The sequence below is a fragment of the Lactuca serriola genome, chromosome 8 (genome assembly GCF_051521515.1).
Source record: "Lactuca serriola cultivar US96UC23 chromosome 8, Lser_US96UC23_V15, whole genome shotgun sequence".
Lineage (NCBI taxonomy): Eukaryota > Viridiplantae > Streptophyta > Magnoliopsida > Asterales > Asteraceae > Lactuca > Lactuca serriola.
The window spans coordinates 13,662,182-13,684,883 of NC_136415.1; the positions used below are offsets into that span (position 1 = coordinate 13,662,182).

The 22,702-nt window shown below is 37.2% G+C and overlaps 3 protein-coding genes and 1 non-coding gene across 5 annotated transcripts; 2 read left to right on the plus strand and 2 right to left on the minus strand.

Annotated features, from left to right (window-relative positions):
* Positions 1-1,599: 1,599 nt before the first annotated feature.
* Positions 1,600-3,622, minus strand: LOC145068659 (jagunal-like protein). The gene is made up of 6 exons (XM_079015660.1): positions 3,411-3,622; positions 2,758-2,839; positions 2,610-2,665; positions 2,317-2,440; positions 2,064-2,240; positions 1,600-1,955 (listed from the first exon to the last, which is right to left on the minus strand). Exons 2-6 carry the CDS (start codon positions 2,837-2,839, stop codon positions 1,876-1,878), a joined length of 519 nt encoding a protein of 172 aa, XP_078871786.1. The 5' UTR covers positions 3,411-3,622; the 3' UTR covers positions 1,600-1,875.
* Positions 3,623-3,710: 88 nt separating this feature from the next.
* TRNAK-UUU (transfer RNA lysine (anticodon UUU)) lies at positions 3,711-3,783 on the plus strand. Its single transcript has one exon. It is a non-coding gene; the product is annotated as a tRNA-Lys (tRNA).
* Positions 3,784-9,162: 5,379 nt separating this feature from the next.
* LOC145068657 (putative pectinesterase/pectinesterase inhibitor 33) lies at positions 9,163-11,481 on the plus strand. The gene is made up of 2 exons (XM_079015659.1): positions 9,163-10,133; positions 10,694-11,481. Exons 1-2 carry the CDS (start codon positions 9,230-9,232, stop codon positions 11,386-11,388), a joined length of 1,599 nt encoding a protein of 532 aa, XP_078871785.1. The 5' UTR covers positions 9,163-9,229; the 3' UTR covers positions 11,389-11,481.
* Positions 11,393-15,411, minus strand: LOC145068655 (Tetratricopeptide repeat (TPR)-like superfamily protein). Of its 2 annotated transcripts, XM_079015658.1 has the most exons (5): positions 14,797-14,936; positions 12,012-14,702; positions 11,819-11,917; positions 11,659-11,743; positions 11,393-11,570 (listed from the first exon to the last, which is right to left on the minus strand). In XM_079015658.1, the coding sequence occupies exon 2, from the start codon at positions 14,654-14,656 to the stop codon at positions 12,110-12,112; it is 2,547 nt and encodes an 848-aa protein (XP_078871784.1). In that variant the 5' UTR covers positions 14,657-14,702; positions 14,797-14,936; the 3' UTR covers positions 11,393-11,570; positions 11,659-11,743; positions 11,819-11,917; positions 12,012-12,109. The 2 variants fall into 2 exon arrangements, with proteins under 2 accessions (XP_078871784.1, XP_078871783.1); XM_079015657.1 differs by having other exon boundaries at positions 12,012-15,411.
* Between the last annotated feature and the right edge of the window lie 7,291 nt (positions 15,412-22,702).

Here is a 22,702-nt window from a genome sequence, read left to right on the forward strand (position 1 = left end):
ACCTAATCTTGTGAACCTTACGCTCTTGTGTGTTTTTTTTTTTCTACATCCTAATTTGTGTATTTCAGTCATAAACCTAACAATGACATCTTGTAACATGAGTTCCCCAACAATTAGTAGCATGAGGTAATGTCCACGAGCACACATCAAGGTACCTACCTATTTGAAGTGAGGCTTTAAAGAAGACATTGCCAGTGTCCGATTGAAGTTGTAAGAAAGAGAGAAGAAGATAATGGCCACCAAACTGTAACTTTGAACAAATGAAAGTTCCCAGTGCAACAACTTTCAATATATCCTGGTGTACATATTAAGACCGCAGAAAACTATAACACACGATAAAAAAAAAAAAAAAGAATCGGTCTCTTATCCGTGCATCCTAAAGTGCTTTTCTAGGGTATTTATTGTTGGGTCCCAACCAGCATGTGATCAGTTTTTGTTGTAGGCCCATTTATGAAAGTTTGCTGATGTTGAACTTTCCCTTCTTAGTTAAATAATTGTTCTTTTGAAAAATTCATGCTAATGTTTTTAGATACCCTTCCAAAACAATGCATGAATCTGTGTGTGTGTGTGAGAGAGGCTTGAATACCAATTGGTCAAGAATGTTGATTGTAATTATGTAGGCCCAACCCAACCGGTCCAACTTAGCATATAGTGAAGTCCCATTTCTAGAACCCAGTGAAGTGAGGCCCCCTGCCCCTGCCAAGTGCCAACTTCATACATATCGCAATTCTCAAACATTCAAAGTAGTTACAGTTTTTCATCGTGAAGTAGTCAAAAAATTCATATATGCAAATGAATTTAGATGAATTATTGCTGGTGTACAAATTAAAAACTTGATCTAATTTAACTTATAGATCGTCCTTATGGGCAAGTTTCGTTGTGGTTTTGGTCCTTCAAGTTAAACACCATCAGTTTAAGTTCATTAACTCATGCCACAATGACTATTTTACCCTCTATTTTAAATAAAAATATTGATATTAAATAGAAAATAACCCCACGCCCCCACCCACTTCTATTCTCTCTTTCACCGACTCAAAAATACATCACAGAATGTCTTGCTCCCACCATAGGGCAAAAAAGTCATTTTAGCATGAGTTAACGGACTTAAACGGGTTGTGTTAACTTGGGGGGACAAAAACCACAACGAAACATGGGATCTATGCAAATAGAAAATTTTAGGGACTAGAACCTCTATTTTTTTTGACAAACACAGGACCAAAGTAGAAGTTTTCTCTAATCTCTATATAAATACGGTTATGAATACAGTACCCCAAAAGATGTCATCTTGTTGCAATCCAAACAAGCCCAAACAGCTCTATCCAAATATGAAGCTTATGCACAATTCGGGTAAAGCTTCAAACTGTATCTCTTGCCTCTAAATAATCACAAAAGGTGGTCATAAGGTAACATCTTTAAGACGATTGGGACTATAATATACATATTGCACATCAATGAGATGTTTAATGGTTTTCAAATCGATTTGGTGAAGTGGCAAATACCTTGGGACTATAACTCGTGCTTTAATGACATCTAATCACCAAAAAGTGGGGGAAAAAAAAGAAGGCATCTGAATCCATTGAAACTGGAAACAGAGTTGACTGGAATCAAATGTTCTGATCTTAAAAGTAGTAGAGATCACAACTGTTCATCTGTCACCAAACTAGCCAACAAGACCTCAGTTCCAAAATTTAATCATGGATCTCAGATAACTAAACCATGAGCAATAAAAATCTAGATGAGGGAAATGAGTTTTGTTACAGGACATAACAATAGTGATGGATGTTAATGAGACAAAAACAACATATATTCAACACAAAAGTGCGTCATTGTCAATAAGACAGAGGGAAAGATGATGATGAATACTGATGATTTGCATCAAGAAGCTCTTTTTGGAGGAGACATATTCCCGATCAGAGATGTTGTTTTACTGATAGAAAATATTTGCACAAACAGTCCTGCAGTGCCACACAATAAACCTCCATTGTTAAGCTCTCCAACTACATGTTACATATATTAATAAATTGGTACAAAGGCTTATTAATTATTATTATTATTATACTCACCAACAGAAACACAAGCAATCTTCAATAGATCAAACTTATCTGTTTCCCAGTTACTCAGACCAACAAGAAGAGGTGTGGTTGCCTTTAGTTGAGCAATGGAAGCAATTGATCCAAGTATTCCTACAGACGATGCAGCCATATAGAGTTTCAAAAGACTCACTCTGCTACGCTTTCGACCTGTAACATTATTAAAATAACTTCATACACAAACATATGAATTTCACTCTTAAAATAACAGTGCTTACTGCTTTACCCAATTCTCCAATTATAATTGAAATCAAAGTTATAGAAATGGATGCAGCAGCTAAGATTTCAAGAGGCTCCTTGTTTAACAGAGTGAAAAGGATGTCAACTACTCCTAGCAGCACTACCACTGCCTGCATTGCATTCAACATGGATATCCTGTTACTCAACTTTACAACCATCAAAGAAAACAACATAAAAGCATAAAAGTAGAAGTTCAAATGATGTATCATTTAAAATTTTCGCAAATAATCATTATAAGATTTTAACAAACAGCAAGCAGCAAAAAGCATGTATATGTACCTGAACCACAAGAACTTTGGAGAGTGTGGATTTCCCCTTGGCTACCTTTGTATATCCTAAAGTTAAGATCCAAATAAAGAGTTGAAATTATAAAGATGAAACATACAACACTATAATTACATTTACATACTGAAGAAAAAAGACATACTGTTGTCCACAACCATTCTGTATGAGAAATCAGAGCCATCGGTTCCCGATGGACGCCGGTTGCCAGAATTTCTCTGCTGCATCTGCGCAATGGTACAAATGGTTAGTTTTTTTATTATGAAATTGGTTCCTAAATTTTTTTCACAATTTCGTTTTTATATGTTTTCTAAAAGTTACAAAATAACCTTTTTACAACTTATTAAACATGCTTTTTTTACAACTTTCAGATGTGTATCAATGTGCTCACAGATAGTTGATCAGATGAAAAGAGTAACTGTTATTCAGAAACCAAATTTCAGTCAAGACTCTGCAAGATAATAGGTTTGAGTTCAAAACCCAATCGAGACTGATAGGATACTAAGTAAGCAATGTGAAATATTCAATTTGAAACAAAATTTCAGAGAAGAGTCTGCAATAAACGATTTTAATTTGACTCAAGACTTGGCCTATAGTAGTTTGTTAATTATACACTTTTTTAGCTACTTCTAAACCCTAAAAAGTAAAAGAGGTGAAAATGTTGAAACCAAAACCTAATTATTGAACGGGTGCAACTACACTCAAACCAATATCAAAACTGTAGGAATCAATAACCGATTTAAACCCTAAATTGTAGGCAAACATTAAACAAGAAGAATAGATGAATTGTTTTTTTACCTGGGCAAGTGCTTCCGGTAGTGAAGGAACGTCGCAGGCACGTAGCAGTTCACAACAGAAAAAATAAGGGAAAAAGATTTTGATATGGGATTGAATAGAGCAGGGTGCACCAGTGATGAGATGCGGCGTATAATGCGATGGTTGTGGCGATCGGCGGTGTGATGGTGGTGGAGGGCTTCTGTTTCTACTGAGAAAGAAAGAAGCAAGAAACAATTGATCTTGCGCAAGGTAGAGGCGCCTGCATAGTAACGACTAAAACTTAATCGTATATTATAATACAAATCTGAAATATCAACACTTGCCGTTCTAGCTCAGTTGGTAGAGCGCGTGGCTTTTAACCACGTGGTCGTGGGTTCGAGTCCCACGGATGGCGATAAATTTTACTTTTCATGAGCTCATGTGTTCTTTTACCTTTTTATATCACAAGTTTTTTGAAGAAACTAAAATTCTATCTTTTAAATTAAATTCATCTGAAAATTATAATGTATAAAGGTCCAAAATTTGATATTTGTGCTAATTTTATCCCGCCTCGTTTTTATACCTGTATATTTACAGTCTGGTTTTTTTACGGTCGATCTCAGAATGGTTCGGTCTTTTTTCAAACCGATCTCTTTTGATCTGATCTTTTTTCAGGATCGGTCTCGGTCTTTTTTGGGACGGTCACGCGGTCTTTCCATGTGTCTTTTTCGATTTGATTTTTTGAGTTTTTTTGTTCGGTTTCCGGGTTTTTTGGCCCGGTTTCGATATTTGTTGGGTTTTTTAGTTTCAGTTTCGAGTTTTTTCCTTGACAAATGTGTGATTAACATAAAAATGACAGATTAAATTTTATTAAAATAATAAACTAAAGTTTAATAAAAGAAAAAAAATGAAGTTAGATAGTGTTTGATTAAAAGTTATGTAATCAGCACAAAAATGATATATTTATAAACTTTCGCTTCCGGTTTTTTTTAGATCGGCTAAGGTCTGTTTCGGGCCGGTCTTGTGTCGGTCTCGAAACGATCTGATCTTTTTTGTTACCGGTCTCAGAACTGTGCGGTTTTGCGCGGACTGATCTTGGACAGTCTCGAACCAGTCTTTTTCCAGTCCGGTCTTTTTTCGGTCCAGTCTTGTTTTAGACCGGTCTAGTTGGTCTTTTTTTGAATTCTATCCGAGACCAGTCTTTTGTGTAGGTCTACTTGTTTTCGTTCCCTTTTTGTGTGTTTTAAATTTTTAAGCTTATTTTGGGCTGAAATGAAAATATTTTTTGGGCTCAAAAAACGTTGTGTCTTGGGCTATAAATAAAGTTTGTTTTGAGCTATAAGGGGTTGATTTTGATGAATTTTGACATCTTGAAATTTAGTTTTGTGGCAGCTCAAATATAACAGTTTTTTTGTAGATTTTTATCTGCTCAAAAATAATAGACACCTTTCCCTTTTAAGCCTAATATGCATTAGCATTGGCTAGTGTTAATTTAGCAAAATTGTCTAATATATTGAAGTACATTTCAATAAGACTATTAGGCATAAAGTACTTTTTGAGTGTCTACAGGTACAATGGGTACGAACAAAATAGGTTTAAGAATTGAACCGGGTGTTTGAAACCGAACCGGTTTAGGTAGAAACCTATTTCATATAAAGTGAATCGGCGTTTTGAATAGGTTTGGCATTCTAGGCATTGAAATTGGTTTGAGTTCAGTTTATGGTAAAGCGTTGTGAAATAAGTTTGGGCAGTGCACTATTTGTCACACCCCGCCCGGCGGTGAAAACACGGAGGTTGTGACGTCGAAAATTTTATCACAATTAACAAACATATATTGAATAGTACAAGAATTGAATAACATTACATGTCTTCATAGATTTGAATACAAAGATTACATTTATTCAAACTTCGGAAATGCGAGTTTACAAAACAAGTTCAGCAAGGCGTAATTTAACAAAAACAAAAAGGCCTGAACAGGTTTATCAACAATAAAATACAAGCTATTTCATACCTCATGAGGCTTGAAATTCTGTTTCAAACTTCTTGGAATACACACGTTTGAAAATACGCCAACAAAAATTGTTGGTGAGTTCTATAGGTTTTTTTTTACTCTGTTTGTCTTGTTAAAAGAGGATTTTTATATAAAAGTGAACCGTTATTAGATTATATAAAAATGTTACTTTTATAATTCAGAGTTGTAAAATAACAATAAGAAGTGTCATCATGACCTAAGTGTAAATGTACTTGTAATCCCATACAAGTATGGATATTGATTCACTTAGGAAATATAAGTTGAGGTCCCTTAAGTGTTTATTTTATTTAAATAAAACACTACACTTAATCATGATCTAAGTGTAAATCTATATACTACATATAGTACTATTCTAACTAGTATTAGTATTTTTGAAGTGAATTTCGGGCAATATGGAATTATAACCGTGTTGGGTGACAACAAAAACAAGTTAAGCACTTCAGACAAATATCAAAAAACAAACTTCGGTGAATTCATGAAAAACTTCTGAAAAACGTAAATCAAAAGAACACGATATTTAACGTGGTTCGCTCAAGGTGACCTACGTCCACAGGCGAACAAGAGAGAGAGAGAGAGAGAGAGAGAGAGAGAAGAATTTTATTAACTTTCTAGAACTATTATAAGCACTCAAAATTGTATCTTACTTTGAGCTCTCACATAAATCTAGCAATTTACAATGATGGGGGTATGAGCCTATTTATACTTAAGGAATCAAACCTAAAACCCTAATTGTAACATCATGTTTCCTGCCTTTCAAGGCCATGGGTCGAAACTCGATTGTGTAAGGCTTTGGGCCTTAAGGAGGCAAAGTTTAGTCCTTGTGGAATGAGGTAAGGTTGGTTAAGAGATTTAACCCTTGAATTGTGTTTTGGGTCGAAGGGTAGAAAGGGAAAAGTCATAGGTCAGGTTCTTGCATGAAATATGGATTTTTGTTCAATAATTTCTTAGTCCAAGCTAGTTAGATGATATTGTAGATCTCTTCAATACCTTTTCATGGATACAAAGATCGCCGAAAACGGAGTTGAAACGAAGAAGTTATGAATGTTCGAAGTTGGCAAGGATTTGGGGGAAATCTGAGCTCACGACATGAGCAGTTGGAGCTCACGGTGTGAGAAGTGATTAAACGGAAATGTTGATGTTCACTGTGCTCACGACGTGAGCATTAGGAGCTTACGGCATGAGAACTGTGCAACCTATGCCCACGAAGTTTTAGGGTTTTCAACATATATAAGGGGTTGTTCCGTGTTTTTAGGGCATTTTATGAGCCTCCGTCATATCTAGATCATCTTGAGAGAACCCCTAGCCTCCATTTCACCATTGTTCGCCTCCCTTCTCCTATTCTTTCCATTTATGAAGATTTTGGTGCTTTGAAGAAGAAGAAGATGTTCTTACTGCTTAGATCCAGCAAACAAGCTCCCTCGCCGCCTTAAAGATCATACCTTGGACCATGGTAAGTTCTCATGTTCCAACCTTTATGTGTTATTCTTCTGAATCTAGACTTTTATGTCTTTTTCTTCATGTTGGAGGTGGTTTGAGTGGTTGCATTCCATAAAGTTGGCAACTTTATGGATCCATGAGGTCCCTTTGAGGTTTGGTGTGCTAGATGTATGGTTTGGTTGAGTTTTGGTCCCATGAATGAGAATTAGATCTCATTTTCAACATTTTGACTTAATCAAGACATGCGTTTGACATGCATGTCCATAAAGCAAATATTTGTATGTTGCTTTTGATGTATGAAAGCCCTCTGGAAAGTTAGAATGGATGACTTAATGGATTAAGGACTTAAGACATTAGGATTTAGCATCATTCGTGGCTCACGACGTGACACTGGGAGTGTCACAACGTGAGAGTGGTTTTTTCGCGATTATTTCCACTGAGAGCAAATAAATAAGTAAAGATCTTTATGAGTGGGGATTTATTAGTGCGTTCAATGAGCAAATAAATAATTAAAGAGGTCTTGATTCAATACATTAAACTCACTTTGAATCTAACGATCACCCATTTATCATAGAAAAACAAACATTTATTTTTTTTTATAAAGAAACTACATATTATTATCATTTCTGATTTATATTATATTTATAATTTATTTTATTCTATTTTCAACAATTTAATTTATTAATTTAGTAATCTTTAGTAATTAGTAATTAGTAATCTGTAATTTGTTGATAAAAAAAATAAATATTTAATTAGTAATTAGTCATTTGTAACTTTTGATTTCTAATTAATGTGATATCTTAGTTTTAAGTATTAATATTATTTATAAAAATATATAATAAAATATTGATATAACAATCCATTAAATTTTAATAAAATTTAATCCTTTAATGAATAAAATAGTATAGTTAATGGAATCTTAATATAACAATTAAAAGTTCAAGAATTAAAGGTCTTCCACATGAACAAAATAATCATTATATTCATAAGTTCAAAAGACATAGTTGATGCTTTATTGTTTATCACATGTTTAAATATTTAGAAAAATGGAGAAAGAGGAAGAAAATAACTAAATTAACCGTCATGTGAAAGTTATGCAATGTATTTTAACAACTTAAACTGATAAACAAATTGGATATCAGTCATAACTTATATCATCACAAACATAATTATTATATAAATATGTTAGAAAGTAAAACAGAATTTGTTTTGTTAATATCCTAAGCAATAATATCAAACATGTGAAAATAAAGAATGAAAAAAATCACCATACTTTTTGAAGATCAGTTTGAAGTATGAATAGGATCTTTCTAGAAGTAACAAAAATTATACATACCTTGAAACCAAGATTCAGCTTATTCAAAAATCGATGAAACAGTTATATTAATTAGGATAAACTAATTACAGTCATTATAAAATCTCAAATATATGATTTGATGGAGTTACATAATTACAGAAAATTTAATGTCTTACATGTAATATTTCACTCGACATAAACATAAAAACTGATATGAGGCATACATGGTTGCTTGCAATATAAATGATTAAAGATTGATTAAAGGATTTATTAACACTAACACACGATAGTATCGTACATCAAGCAACATTATTAATTGCTTCATTTTTCCAATATCGGCCACGTGATATCTAAAACACAACATTGTTTATGTTCCTAAAAACATTAAATTTTCTAATTTGAAAAGTATAACATTTTTTAATATTCGATACCTATTTCTTTCTTAGTTCATAAGCTTTTTATAACGATTTCTTGTAAATTGTAGACTCATATAGCGTATTTTTTATCTATATTTTATGCATTATAGTATCTTGCATTCTTGCTTTTATAATTTTATATAATATTATTAGAATTTCAATTTTTTAAGAATTTATAATTTGTATATATACCTAGTTATAACATTATATTTTCATACATTTTTAAATACACCGAAAAATCTCCTTGTGACAACATGCAGAAATAATTTCATATTCAGTTGAAAGTGTTATAATTTGTTAGATTTAACTCAGAAAAAAAAAATTGTTGTCGTCTTTGTCAAAAAGAAAAGCATTTGAAATTCAACAATAAAGACGACGGCGACCACCGTGCATTGTAATAAACAGAACGAAATCAATGGCGTAAAACACCCATCAATCCATTGTTCTTCATCAAGCAAGCAAACATCGATCTTTCTACACTAATCTTCATTCATTGTTTTACTTAATTTCACGAAACTTCACTTACACATTTTATCGATTCAATTCGTATCTTCATCTATATATTTTACTATAAAACCAACACCCAATCATACATTTTCTAATTATTTCAATCCATAAACAATCAAGATCGAGTACTTCAATCTAAAACACGAAAAAACAACAAAACCCCAAGTCCAAAATGGCTTCGATTAACTTCATTTCATCGTGTTGTTTGTACGTGTTCATCTTATCTTCTTCATTTAGTTTGCTTATACAAGCGACGGAGGAGTCCGGCGGCGATATAAACTGGTGGTGCCAAACAACTCCTCATCCTAACCAATGCAACTACTTTCTGGGTCGGGGTCGTGGTCACCATACTCCGCCGAAACACCGGGCCGATTTTCGAATGCGGGTTTTACAGGCGGCGATCGATAACGCTAACGAGGCTCAGGGATGTGCAAAAAACCTCGGGGAGATGTGTTCAACCACCGTGACGAAAGCTGTATGGAACGACTGCTACCAACTTCTCAATAACACTATTTCCCAACTCAACCAAACGGTAATCGGCCTGAAAAACAACCGGAGCTCTGACTTCGACGCCCAGACGTGGCTGAGCGCCGCCCTGACAAACCTCCAGACTTGTTTTACCGGTTGCGTTGAACTGAACGTGACTGACTTTGTAACTCCGATCAGGTCGAGTAACTTGACAGAGATGATAAGCAACAGTCTGGCCATAAATCACTTGTTCTTGAAGCAAAAATCGAGTTCCGATCAAACAGATGATTTCCCGGGTTGGGTAACACGCCATGACCGGAGACTGCTGACGACAGCGACAATCCAGTCGATTGCGAACGTGACGGTGTCTAAAGCTGCAGGGAGTAGGTTTCCCACCATTCAATCGGCTCTTGATTATGCCGGAAGTATCGAGCGTCTAAATCAGAGATTTATAATCTACATAAAATCAGGCGTATATAATGAAAACATTCTGATTGGAAGCGATTTTAATAACATCATGTTTGTGGGTGATGGAATCAGATACACCATTATCAGCGGTAACCGGAGCGTCGCCGGAGGCTCCACAACTTATAGCTCAGCAACCGTCGGTAAGACTTTCACTTACGCAAATGGTTGACATTTTTACGATAATTTAGAATTTTAATATTTTAATGACACGCTTGATCTACGAATTCTATAAACAAACACGATAAAAATCTTTCTTAATTATAAACATCCTATGAATATTATGATAAAAGTGAAGTAAAGTGGAAGGTGGACTTGTGCAAGAAGATACTTACATCGTATTTCTTCTGCATGCACGTTAATGATTTTTCTATTGTATCAAAATTAATTTGCATATGAACTCCAAAAATCGAATTTTGGTTTTGGGTTTGTTGATTTGGGGGTTGTTTCGTTTGTCTCTTATCGAGACTTGTAAGAGTTTGAGCCGAGTCGATCAGACCGTTTGATATCACGCTTGAAAACCCCTATTCGGTCCCTTCCTAGCTCTTCTGAATTATGATATAACTCTTACTTGGTTAGATTCAAAACTGTCTAAATCAATCAAGCCTCCACTTAATTAGATCTGACCCAATCAACAACTATCAAACATTGTTTTAAAATAAATGATTATATCTTTTTTTGTAATTTAAATGGAATATTTCAGGCGTGGATGGATCAGGATTCTTTGCACGTGGCATAACATTCAGAAACACTGCCGGCCCCGAAGGAGCTCAAGCGGTGGCGCTCCGATCAGCCTCTGATCTTTCTGTCTTCTACGCTTGTAGCTTTGAAGGCTATCAAGACACTCTGTTCACCGTCTCCCAAAGACAATTCTACAAACTCTGCTACATCTCCGGCACTGTCGATTTCATATTTGGTAACGCTGCCGTTGTGTTCCAAAACTGCGTAATCTTAGTCAGAAAACCCTTAAACGGTCAAGCAAACATGATCACCGCCCAAGGCCGCGGCGATCCATTTCAAAACACCGGAATTTCAATCCACAACTGTCGCGTGGTTCCATCTCCAGACCTGATTCCAGTGGTGGGCTCCGTTCAGACCTACTTAGGTCGGCCATGGCAAGAATTTTCAAGAACGGTTTTCTTGAAAACGTATATGGATAGTTTTATCAATCCGAAAGGGTGGTCCCCATGGGGGAATACTGATTTTGCTTTTAGCACGTTGTATTACGGTGAATACAGTTGTTTTGGTAGTGGGGCCGCCTTAGAAAACCGTGTGAACTGGACCGGATACCATGCGCAAATGAGCTTGAGTGAAGCTTATGACTTCACGGTGGAAGGACTTATAGCTGGGAGACAATGGTTGCCCGCCACCGGTGTGTCGTTTACTGCTGGAATGTGATTACTTATTTTTATTGTCTATATTTATATTTATATTTATATTTATTTGTATACAATATTTGATTATATTACATTGGAATAACTAAAGACAGTATATCCTTCTGCTTCTTGTCTACAAATGCGCCAACTTTGAACATAAACATGCATCATATAAATGATGCCACTTCCTGCTTCTTCCCCAACCTGGACATGGACATTTCCCCAAAATCTCAAACCAATTATTTTAAAAAAAATTAAAATGATTTTTGAGGTAAATCAACTTTCAACTTACATATAAATGATCGTTTGTGCATATGCTGGAGTCGTTGCCCACTTGCTCCTGATAATATGAATCTTTGCTTCTTTCAAGCAACTATCTGGCATCATTTTCCAACCTTGTTTTACAAAACTGAATACATTTAAAAAAAAATAACAGGTGACACTTTACATACCTGATGCAGCCAAAGTTGTGATATACATATAAATAACCCGAATGAGAATGACATTGATGAGCAGATCAAGATAATCTCCACTTCAAAACAATCCTTTTCCTGCATCAAAACCTCATGTTAGATACGTCTAAATCACATCAAATTATTATAAAAATCAAAGCTAAAAAAATTAGCCAAAAGTTCATAGAATTACCCAAGGGGATCCCTCCTTTTGATATGAGAATCTATGTGTTCCCAATGTACATGATAACCATGTGCACTTTACCAAATGAACTCAACTCTTAACATCTTTCATGATTTCATTAAAACTCTTTGTCGCATTGGATTTGGTAACTTTCTTCCTTTATCAAGCATCATGTCACGTACCATTTGAGCTTCATGCCATTTCTTTTCTTCCATTAGAATCCGAAACAACCATTCACCATTATGTTGAGAAGGTAAATAATTATACCCCATCATCATATCTTCAAATATACTCAATGCTTCATTCACCAAACGAGAATCACAAAGACTAATAAGCATGTACTCATAAGCAATTTTGCTAGGAGCAAACCCTCTTTTACACATTGCATATGAAAGAGATAACGCATCAATCGGTCTCTTGTTCTTACAAAATCCTTTTATCATAATATTATATACAATTCTATCTGGAATGCAGCCATCAGAATTCATTTTGTTAAACAACCCAACAGCAACATCAATTTCACCTGCCTGAATATGTCCATTGATCAGAATGGTGAATGTTACCTGATTGGGTCCCACACCTTGTTTTTGCATCATATCAATTTGTTCATATGCTTCCTCAAACTTCCCCATTCGACAATATCCAGATAGAATGGAGTTGTATAAGTATAAATTAGGCATATCACAAGTATCTTTAATCCCTTTTATTAATTTCGTTGCGAATAACTTCATATCTTCATGGGTTCTTATAAAAATCCTTGAATCCTTCTCCATGGGCAACAATGTCTTTTCACAAAGTAACTGATAGAGCTTTTCCCTTTCTTTTCCAGACTTTGTATGAGAATCATTCCATGTACCTGTGTAACATTGAAGATTCCTGGATATGCCACTGATCAATGTGATGTAGGTGATGTCATCACACTCTATGTGACCTCTTTCCATTAATGAAACTAGTCTGAATGCAAATTCAAGCTCCCCTTTTCTTAAAAACTGATCAATAATGGAGGTATATAGCACTTTATTTGGCATAAAACCGTCTTTCAACATATTTTCAAGATACATGACACCCTTTTCAATCATATTTTTCTTAATGAATCCACTTATAATCGCTGAGTAAGCACGTGAACTCGGTTGTATCCCGTGTTTTATCATGTGGTTAAAAAGTCTGTTAGCTTCAATTGCTTGTCCATTCTTGGAGTAGACATTTATCATTCTGACATACAAAACATCATCAGGTTTTTTACCACTTTGCAGCATCTTTCTGAACATATCATGTGCATCCAAAACTCTCTTCTCTTTACCCAAACAACCGATAATGGAATCAAATATAGCAACACTAGGCTTCATTCTCTTGTCATCCATTTGACTCAAAACATCAAAGGCAGATGCCACATCACCACGCTTGCAGTGCTCACTAATCATCACCAAATAAGTTGTGGAGTCTGGAAAAACACCCATGCCTTCCATGAGTTCAATGAGGGCAGTCGCATGCTCAACAAATCCTTCTTGACAGAAACACTTGATCAAGGAGTTAAAAGCTGAGATCAAAGGCTGAAATCCAAGATTCACCATGAAAACCACAGTATGCAATGCAGCATCACTTTTTCCTCCCATGCATAATCCAATAATGTAAATACTATAAGCCAGATTAACAAGATGAGGCTTACTTTCAATGATTCTACCTAAAAGATAGTCGATTTTGTATTCAATGTTCTTGGTAGTAACTAAAGGGTCAATACCACAACCATATTTAGCAACAGCACTCAAAATCTTGAGTGTAAGATGAAGCTCATGCCCTTTTGGGTACTCCTTAACTAGTGTAAAAAACAAAACTTGATCAGGTATCACTCCAGAATCCAGCATCTTTTGGTATAACTCATCAATTTCAACCCTGTTTTCTTTGTAAAGTGCAGGGATGATGGGTGTATAACAATGGACATTCGGTGTTATGTCCCTACTACACATACTACTTAGCATTGCCAACGCACAATCAACTTTCTTTTCTTTACAAAATTTGTTGATCATAATCTGGTAGGTCAACACATCAGGTTCTAGTCCTAACTCCATTACTTGCTTGTGTAAAACCCACACTTTATCAAATAATCCACAATTAACAAACCCTTGAATCAATGTATTGTAAGTATAAGCATCTGGCTGACAACCTATTTTGAGCATTTTATAAAACAATCTCATCCCCATTTTTATTTTCTTGTTCTTACAGTAACCATTAATAAGACTAGTATACATAACCTTATCCACATAAAAACCATGGGATTCCATCTCTGCACTCAGCAGTTCAGCCTCCTCAACTCTCTCCATCTTACAGAAACCAAATACAAGTGACTTCCACAAATGAGATACAGATGGAACACCTCTCTCAAGCATTGTATCAAACACTTGGAGAGCTTCATCAACGTACCCTCTAAATGACAACCCCGCGATCAGCATATTATAACATGAAACAGGAAGTAAAATCCCAGCATCATTAACCCTAACAAAGTAATCATATGCATCAAAGAATCTATTCTGTGCAAACACCTCACGGAGTAGGTCGGAACAAGCTCTTCCAATAGAAAATGACTTCAACCCAATAAGCTTCTGGAAATGGTCGTTTTCCTCTTTGAGTTTCCCTAATTTGCAATAACAGATTGTCATGGAACTTAACAATGGAGCGTCAGGCTTAAGTCTGCGTCTCAGTATCCTATCAATATACAAATTTTCAGCTACCCGGGTTTCACCCGCATTCACAAGTCTACAAATGAGAGAAGAATAAGTGGAGAAGTCAGGTTCCAGACCTTGGAAGACAGCAAAATTAATGACGGAAATCTCATCAGTGACGGTCGTCGACTGTGAAATAAGACGCTGAATAACTCTTCGAGCAGACGATAAAAGCCCACGTTTAATTAGGTTTTCAGCAAGAGAAAAGCACAATGACCTATGGTCTTCTTCACAAGGGGTAACGGTAGAAAATGAAGGGCCGGATGAAGGATCTGATAGGGGTAGAGGGCTCGTAGCGAATGATTTTCTTATTGATTTGAAGAAGGATTTGAATAAATGTGGTTTATGGTGAATACGATTATTCTTAATCATGCTTCCATTTGGCACTGATTAATAATTACGAAGAGGAACTTGAACTTATGGTTCTGCAGGTTGATTGAAGTGAAAAAATAGAGGAAAAAACTGATGAAATGTACATGTAAAGGGGCGAATGAACAGATTGTACATAATAAGGAGTAATTAAGAAACTGAAAGAAGAATTCAAGCAGAACCAGCGCTATTCTCTACCGGAAAGGGGGGAAACCGGCGCAGAGCAACTGTAAAACCCTAGAAACAAAATTGCAGTGGGTGGCGGGTAATAATGTAATGCTTTAAACCCCAGAGTGCTTCTCGTCTCAGTTTTTCGTAAATCGTAAGTGAGACCCGTACGAGTTAAACCGACACCATAACTTGATTTATTTTTGTTTTTCTTATATTCCGAAAATATTACCACATTTATACTATTAGCGTTTATTTGAGAAAAAATTTGGATTATATAATTTTTTTTAATTAAAACTATAAAATAATATTCATATAAATCAAAAAATAGTTACAAACAATTAAAAAACTCATTAACCAACACCACTCACCCACCACTACCTACCATCTACCACCCACCTCCACCACCCATCACCACCACTAACCACCACCCACCCATCATTACCCACCACCACCACGCGCTACCATCACCCCCACCAAAACCACCACCCGCCAACCCACCACGATCACCACCCATCACCACCACCCCCACCCACCTCTATCACCCATCACCCGTCACCACTCAGCACCAACAGCCACCACTACGTATCACCACCCACCATCACCACCTCCACCCACCACTCACCACCCCACCTATATCTATCACTCATCATCACCACCACCACCACCATCATCCGCCACCACCACCTCCACCCACTACCTACCAAAACCATAACCATAACCCGCCACCACTATCACCACCTACCACCACCACCTACTATCACCACCCGCCACCACCACCCCCACCTACCTCTATCACCCATCATCACCACCCGCAACCACCATCCACCACCATCATCCGCCACCGCCACCTCCACCCACCATCCACTAAAACCACAACCCGCCACCACCATCACCAGCTACCATGTAACATTGTAATTTTTCATTTTTAAAATCACATAAACTCAATATCACATTTCTCAAAAATCACAAAATGTATAAGTTGTCAAAACACAAGTCAACAATGTTTAATAAAATCTCATAATCCTCAAAATCATGATCTCTAACTGGTGTGTACAATCAAGCCGGCGCCTTCCCGCAATCCTGAGAAGTACCTGGAACACATATCACACAACACGGTAAGCATAAAGCTTAGTGAGTTCCCCAATATACCACATACACAAATAATAAGCCGGCATGGACCCTTCGGTCATGGTTCTCGGTGTGGACCCTCCGGTTATGTGTCTCAATGAAGACCCTCTGGTCTCACAGCTCGAGTTGGACCCTCCAGTCCTATATCTCAGTGAAGACCCTCTGGTCTCACAACTCGGTTTAGACCCTTCGGTCCCAACTCAATAAAGCACTGAATAATATAGCATATATCACAAAGACAAAATGCATAATATCACATAACTAAGTATAAGCACATAGGACCCTCCGGTCGATAACTCAAATAAGACCCTCCGGTCATACAATATTACCGCTCAGGTAAGTATAGTGAGAAGACTCACCGCAACTGCTACGCGGAAAACCCTACACTATCGTTGTTGTTGCGCACTAACTCCTGAACTGGGCCGAAACAACCCAACATTATAATCAAAAACTATACAAGGCTACACCCCAACACTATGCCCTATAGATGGCCCAAAAGGTCCACTAATGGCCCAATTTTCCAAATTGAGCCTTACCCTAAAGCCCACAACTTAACTCTAATCCAAAATACCCTTTCTCATATGGCATAACCAGCCACCAACAATCGGGCCAAGCCCAACTATGCAAACTCACTCAGACATAGTACGCAGGGCGTACTCAGTGGTACGTTGTGCGTACCTGCTTAATAGCATGTACGTTGTGCGTACTGGCTTGTATGCCCAACGTATGTCCCTCTTAAACCCACTTTTCCATTCAACACTTAATGCTTTAAGCCATAAGTCCAAACTATGGATCTGAGTCTCAAATAACGTTTAAACCCATAAGTCACTGACTTGGTGACTTTGCATGCCCCACATAAGCCCATGCTCCAATAATGGCATTCTACTTCCATGAAAATGGTCTTAACTCTTGCATGAACCCATTAAGACTTCCAAGATAGCAACTTTATGGCTCTAAGTCCCAAATAACACTGATAAGGGCAACTCTAAGATCCAAAAACGACATGGACTCAAGGGACTTCATCAATGGGACCAAAAGAGTCCATAAACTCAACCCAAAAGAGATCTAAGAAAATAACGACCAAGTTTGAGACTTTATACCTCAAATGAGAGCCAAATGCTGATGAGGTTCTGGATCTAAAAGCTCTAGCTTCTTCAATGAATCTTCAAGAGTGAGAAACTTCTTCATAATCACCAAAACACTCTTCTAATGGTCTTCTAAGCTCCAAGAACACACAAGAAGGATTAGGGTTTCATGAAAGTTGTCCAAGGGTGAGGGGGAGGCTGATCTTTGAGGCATTATGTTCTTTACATAGTGTCCATCCCTAAAATTAGGGTTTTGGTGGTTGTCGAGGCCAACAAAATTAAAAACCCTAATTATTACACACTAAAATAGCGTATAGTGGTAAAGGGATCGAATCCACGGAGATTGATTCAATTTATAACTCTATGAAAAATCTCTCTGTAAAAATACTTGTAAAATAACATTAAAAATAAAATGGGGGGTTTTGGTGTTTTGAAATACTTGAAACAAACTAGAATTAACTATGATTTAAATAGACAATTTCAACAAAAATAAGAGTTTGATGTAAAATCAATAAGGGAGAGATGGTTGACTTAAAGTTTCTTCACTTTGACTTTTGATGAACATATTATTAGAATCCAATGGTGCAATAATTTGATTTAAATCCTTAATTTTGCTATAGTAATCCAAGGAGCTTGAGATTACCTATACTTTTCTTAATTGTTGAAATGGCTAGAGAAGCTCATAACAATTTCCTTAGTCAAAGTCATTAATTCCAAATAGCATGTAATTAGTGAAAGTCAACTAGCATTAAGAACCAAAAAGTCACCAAATCCAAGAGGAGTCAATTTCTTTCACTACCATGTTGGAGAAAATGTTTTTATGATTGTGTGAAGCAAAAAACAACACAAAAATCATTTGTTGCTTGCTAATTTGAGGATCCTTTACTTAATCAATAAATTAGCCAACTAATCACCACAAACACATTTAAACTCATGAATAAAAAACATAATAGTAGTGATAATATGTTAAAACAAAAAACATTTCCATAAAGATTTAAGAACAAATTCATGGATTCTTCAACATTCAACAAAAGTTCAAAGGATTCAACAAAAAGTCAACCAAGATTAGTTTAGCCAAGCATGGCTAAACTCAAAGAAGCAAAGTTAGTTAAGATTGTACCAAACATTTGACAAGAATCAAGAGATGAAAAGATGAAGTTCTTGGGGTGTTCTTGGCCTTCAAAAGTGGTCCAAAATCCAGAGAGAAAGTGTCAAAATCGGACATCCAAGATAAGACTGAAGAGGCACACCAACCTTCCCAATATAGAGCTATAGGTAAAATTCTGAAATTGCCCCCTTCAGGAATCCACGCGGGCCGCAGGGAATCTTACGCGTGTCGCATGACTGCAACAGATTTTTGGGCTTCTTCAAGTCTTGGCCCCCCACAACTAATCCATTGGCTCAGTTCGAGTCCAATCAGCTTCTAGCCCATTTTTCTTCAATATTTCTTCAATTTGAGCCCAATTTGACTTTTCCAAATCCTCCAAAGCTCTCGTAAACACCCGATCATTAATCCCCACATACTTGAAAATCTCCCGCATCTCGCAAATTTAAAGTTTAATTCTTCCAACCCTTCAAATAGTTAACAATCCCACTCCATGCATCACCTCCATCGCCATCAAACCGAAAATCTTTGTTTTCCTCCAAGTCCAAATGCTTCCAAAAGATCCTGCACATTCTTGCTCTGCTGGTCTCCTTAAAATCTGCAATTAAGCTCACAAAAATCGAAAGTACCCGAAAGTGGTCATAAAATAACAAAAAGGAAAAAAATGCATGGAAATTATCTAAACTATGAATGAAATATGCTAAAATAAACTATAAAAAGAAGTAAATAAAATAAATTTATCAGGTTTTTCATTCTGACCCTCGTACGCCCCACGTACCTTCTTATACACCCTGCGTATGAGGCTGCACACCCCGACTCAATCCCCGCACCTACGCTGCGTGTTCTTCCCATCTACGCATCGTGTAGACCTTTCTCCTCGGCACGCCCTGCATATCACTTGGTATGTCCCGCGTACTAGGGTTTTCTCCCAAACCCTAACTCTTCTGAATCCCATAACTCACTCGATACAACTCCGATCTAGACCATCCATATATCCATAGAAAGGCATCGATATGCTCAACACAATTATCAATTCATACTTGCCATCAGATATCCTGAATCTGAAATCCATTCCCCATAAATCCCGATTGACAAAATATCTAATTACTCTTTTTGCTCCAAGTCACAACCGAATACCCAAACCTTGTTCACCATTTCGAAATGAAAACGTCTTAAAAACAGGATGTTACAACCCTCCCCCACTTAAATTAGATTTCGCCCTCAAAATCGCTTCTTGGTGATACTCATATCATCCAAACAACTTGAGAAGCACAACAGAAAAAAAAATCAGAACGTAACATGACATCCCAAAGACAACCGAATCCAACAGAAACCTACAACCCAAAGAAGAATGAACCTCAATACTCTGCCCTCATGCACTAAAAAGAATGACCATGCTCGGTCGGAAATATCCTATGATATCCATAACCATAAGCCCCAACTTCCCTTCAAATGTCCCTTCCAACATTGAGTACCAGGTCAGCTCCTGACCTAAGATTTGAACCTCCAAGGCTACCCTAATACATCCGGCAATATGACTTCACAGTCGTTGCATCCAACCAAGCTGTCTCAACCAACTCATCAACCAATCACATTGGACTCACAATCACCAAGTTCGCTTGGCCCTAAGCGATTACTACAACCGAATTGACGTCGCACCTCGCCTCTGACCTCTGTCGTCTAATACTTGTTACTTCATGCATGTTGTGGCTCTCCTGAAACCAACGAACCGATCCACCCAGGTCAAAAACATCATAGGGGAAACATCCCCACTCATAAAGAAATCCATTTGAAAACTCTGAAATCCCAACCTGCCCGTCCTCCATACAGGATAGAGCCTAAAATCAACATAAGAGATTGGCCCGACACAAAATTAGAACCACTCGTATCTAATATTTTACTCAGCTCAAGACCCAAGATCCGCAGATCCACGCATGCATCACTCCTCCCATCCCTTTGATTTGCGACAACTTCTCCCTCAATTGAGATAACACGGTTTCCTACCATTGCAGAGACCCCAGTCTTGCCGCTGGTCCGGCCACCAGGTTCCTATGAACTCATTTGGCAAGGCTACCCAGGCCTAAGAACCCCTCTACGTCACATCCTGAATATTAAATGATGTGGCTCCTGCAGTTTTGCAACACTCTCTTACTGTCTAACAAGTGTGACGGCTCCCCGCAGTCCTATGACACTCTCTCACTACCTCGTGAATGCTACAACTCCCCACAGTCTTACGATACGCTCTCTCTCGCTGGCTCACGAATGCTACGGATCTCCGCAGTCATACGATACTCTCTCTCTCTGACACATGTATGCTACGGCTCCCCGTAGTCATATGATACTCTCTCTGACTCATGTATGCTATGGCTCCCCGCATTCATACGGTACTCTCTCTCTCTCTCTCTCTCTGACTCATGTATGCTACGGCTCCCTGCAGCCATACTCTCTCTCCCTCTCTCTCTCTCTCTCTCTCTCTCTTTCTAACTCATGTATTCTACGGCTCCCCGCAGTCATACGATAATCTCACTCTGACTCATGTATGCTACGGATCTCCGTAGTCTTAGAATATTCTTTCACTCGCCATGGGCTCACCCACAGTTTTTCCCCTGACAGTCCTAAGTGATTACTCCCACCCGAACCCGCTCACTCTCTTATCACCCCATAATCTCATCATCAAGTCGTCGCCACACTGAGTTCACTATCTAATACTCCGCGGTCTAACATAGTTAGGTGCACACACCTACCTAGTTTATGCATCACTACTCTTGACGAAAGTTCTCATAGACAAGGCATTTTCCTCAGTACAATCACATCGTTGGGTAGTCCCCGTCTGACAACAATTAATTGATGGTCTCACATCTGGAAATATAGTCGCTTGATGTTCCACTTACCGTCTGACAAACCCAAGTCTCATAGTAATCCAACAATTTAAGGTGTCATACTCGGATACCTCGATACATTATCATAGAATCTCACGATGTCTTGCCACAACCATTGATCTTCTACCCACACAACTCGAACCCTTGAAGTACTCCAACTCACAATTTGAAGCACGAAGGAATCGTCCATGACTGAGAACACATTGAAGACAACCCTAAGATCCATCCTCTACTAATCACGCCCATGTGCTAGGGTTACATCCATGCAAACCCTAATGCACCATGACCCTTCATATTACTTAGGCTCCATAGGTTAAACCTCCATGGACTATCAATGTTGGTTTAGCCCATCCTAAATAACCATGGATCATTGGACCACATTATAAGAATCATTGATTTACCAAATCAGTACCCGTATATTTAATTAGTCTCTTTTGATCACTAAATTAATTCCAACTTAATTCTTGATCAATACTAATTAAATAATATGATTTCATATTATTATATTATACTTGTAATATATTAACAAATCACAAATAACCTTATTCTCAAAAGTTCATCCTATCAAATTGCATTGGTGAAGACAACCCAAAAGGACCATGCTACCCTTGGGTCAAGTACATACCAATTATAGTTATGGGATTAGACACCTAATCCAACAGTCTCCCACTTGGATAAGTCTAATAACTATAACTGCAAGTACGACTTAAAACCGACTAGCAATCGTAGCTCTTAAAAGATGTTGTCGAACTCTGACCCAGTCAGTGACATGTCCTTTATATAAGGGATCATATAATCCTCTGTTTTTCAAGATATAAGCCAGACAAATACATGGAAAAATGTCATACTTATTGTCCAACAGTTTGTTTCTCGATTTCCGATTTGTTTGACAGAGAATTTAATTGAACACATCAATTTAGTACCGACCGGGCCCGACACATAAGTCAAAACAAAATCATCGGGGGACCCAAGATATCACTTTTAATCCTCAAAGAATTAAAAGGAACAAATAAACTTCAACATTATATGCTTGTACTAACTATTTGTTAAATCATACACAACAGAGAATTTTATAACATCAAGTTACTGATGTGTTTTCACACTATCAATGTAATACTTATATGATATTATCGTCTCACGATCACTCGTGATAAATTCCATGAAGTGATTCAAGTGAGCGTGGGTTTAATCCAATACTCAGACCTTATGAGGACTCATGAATGTTGTAGCAATCTCTTGCTATGTC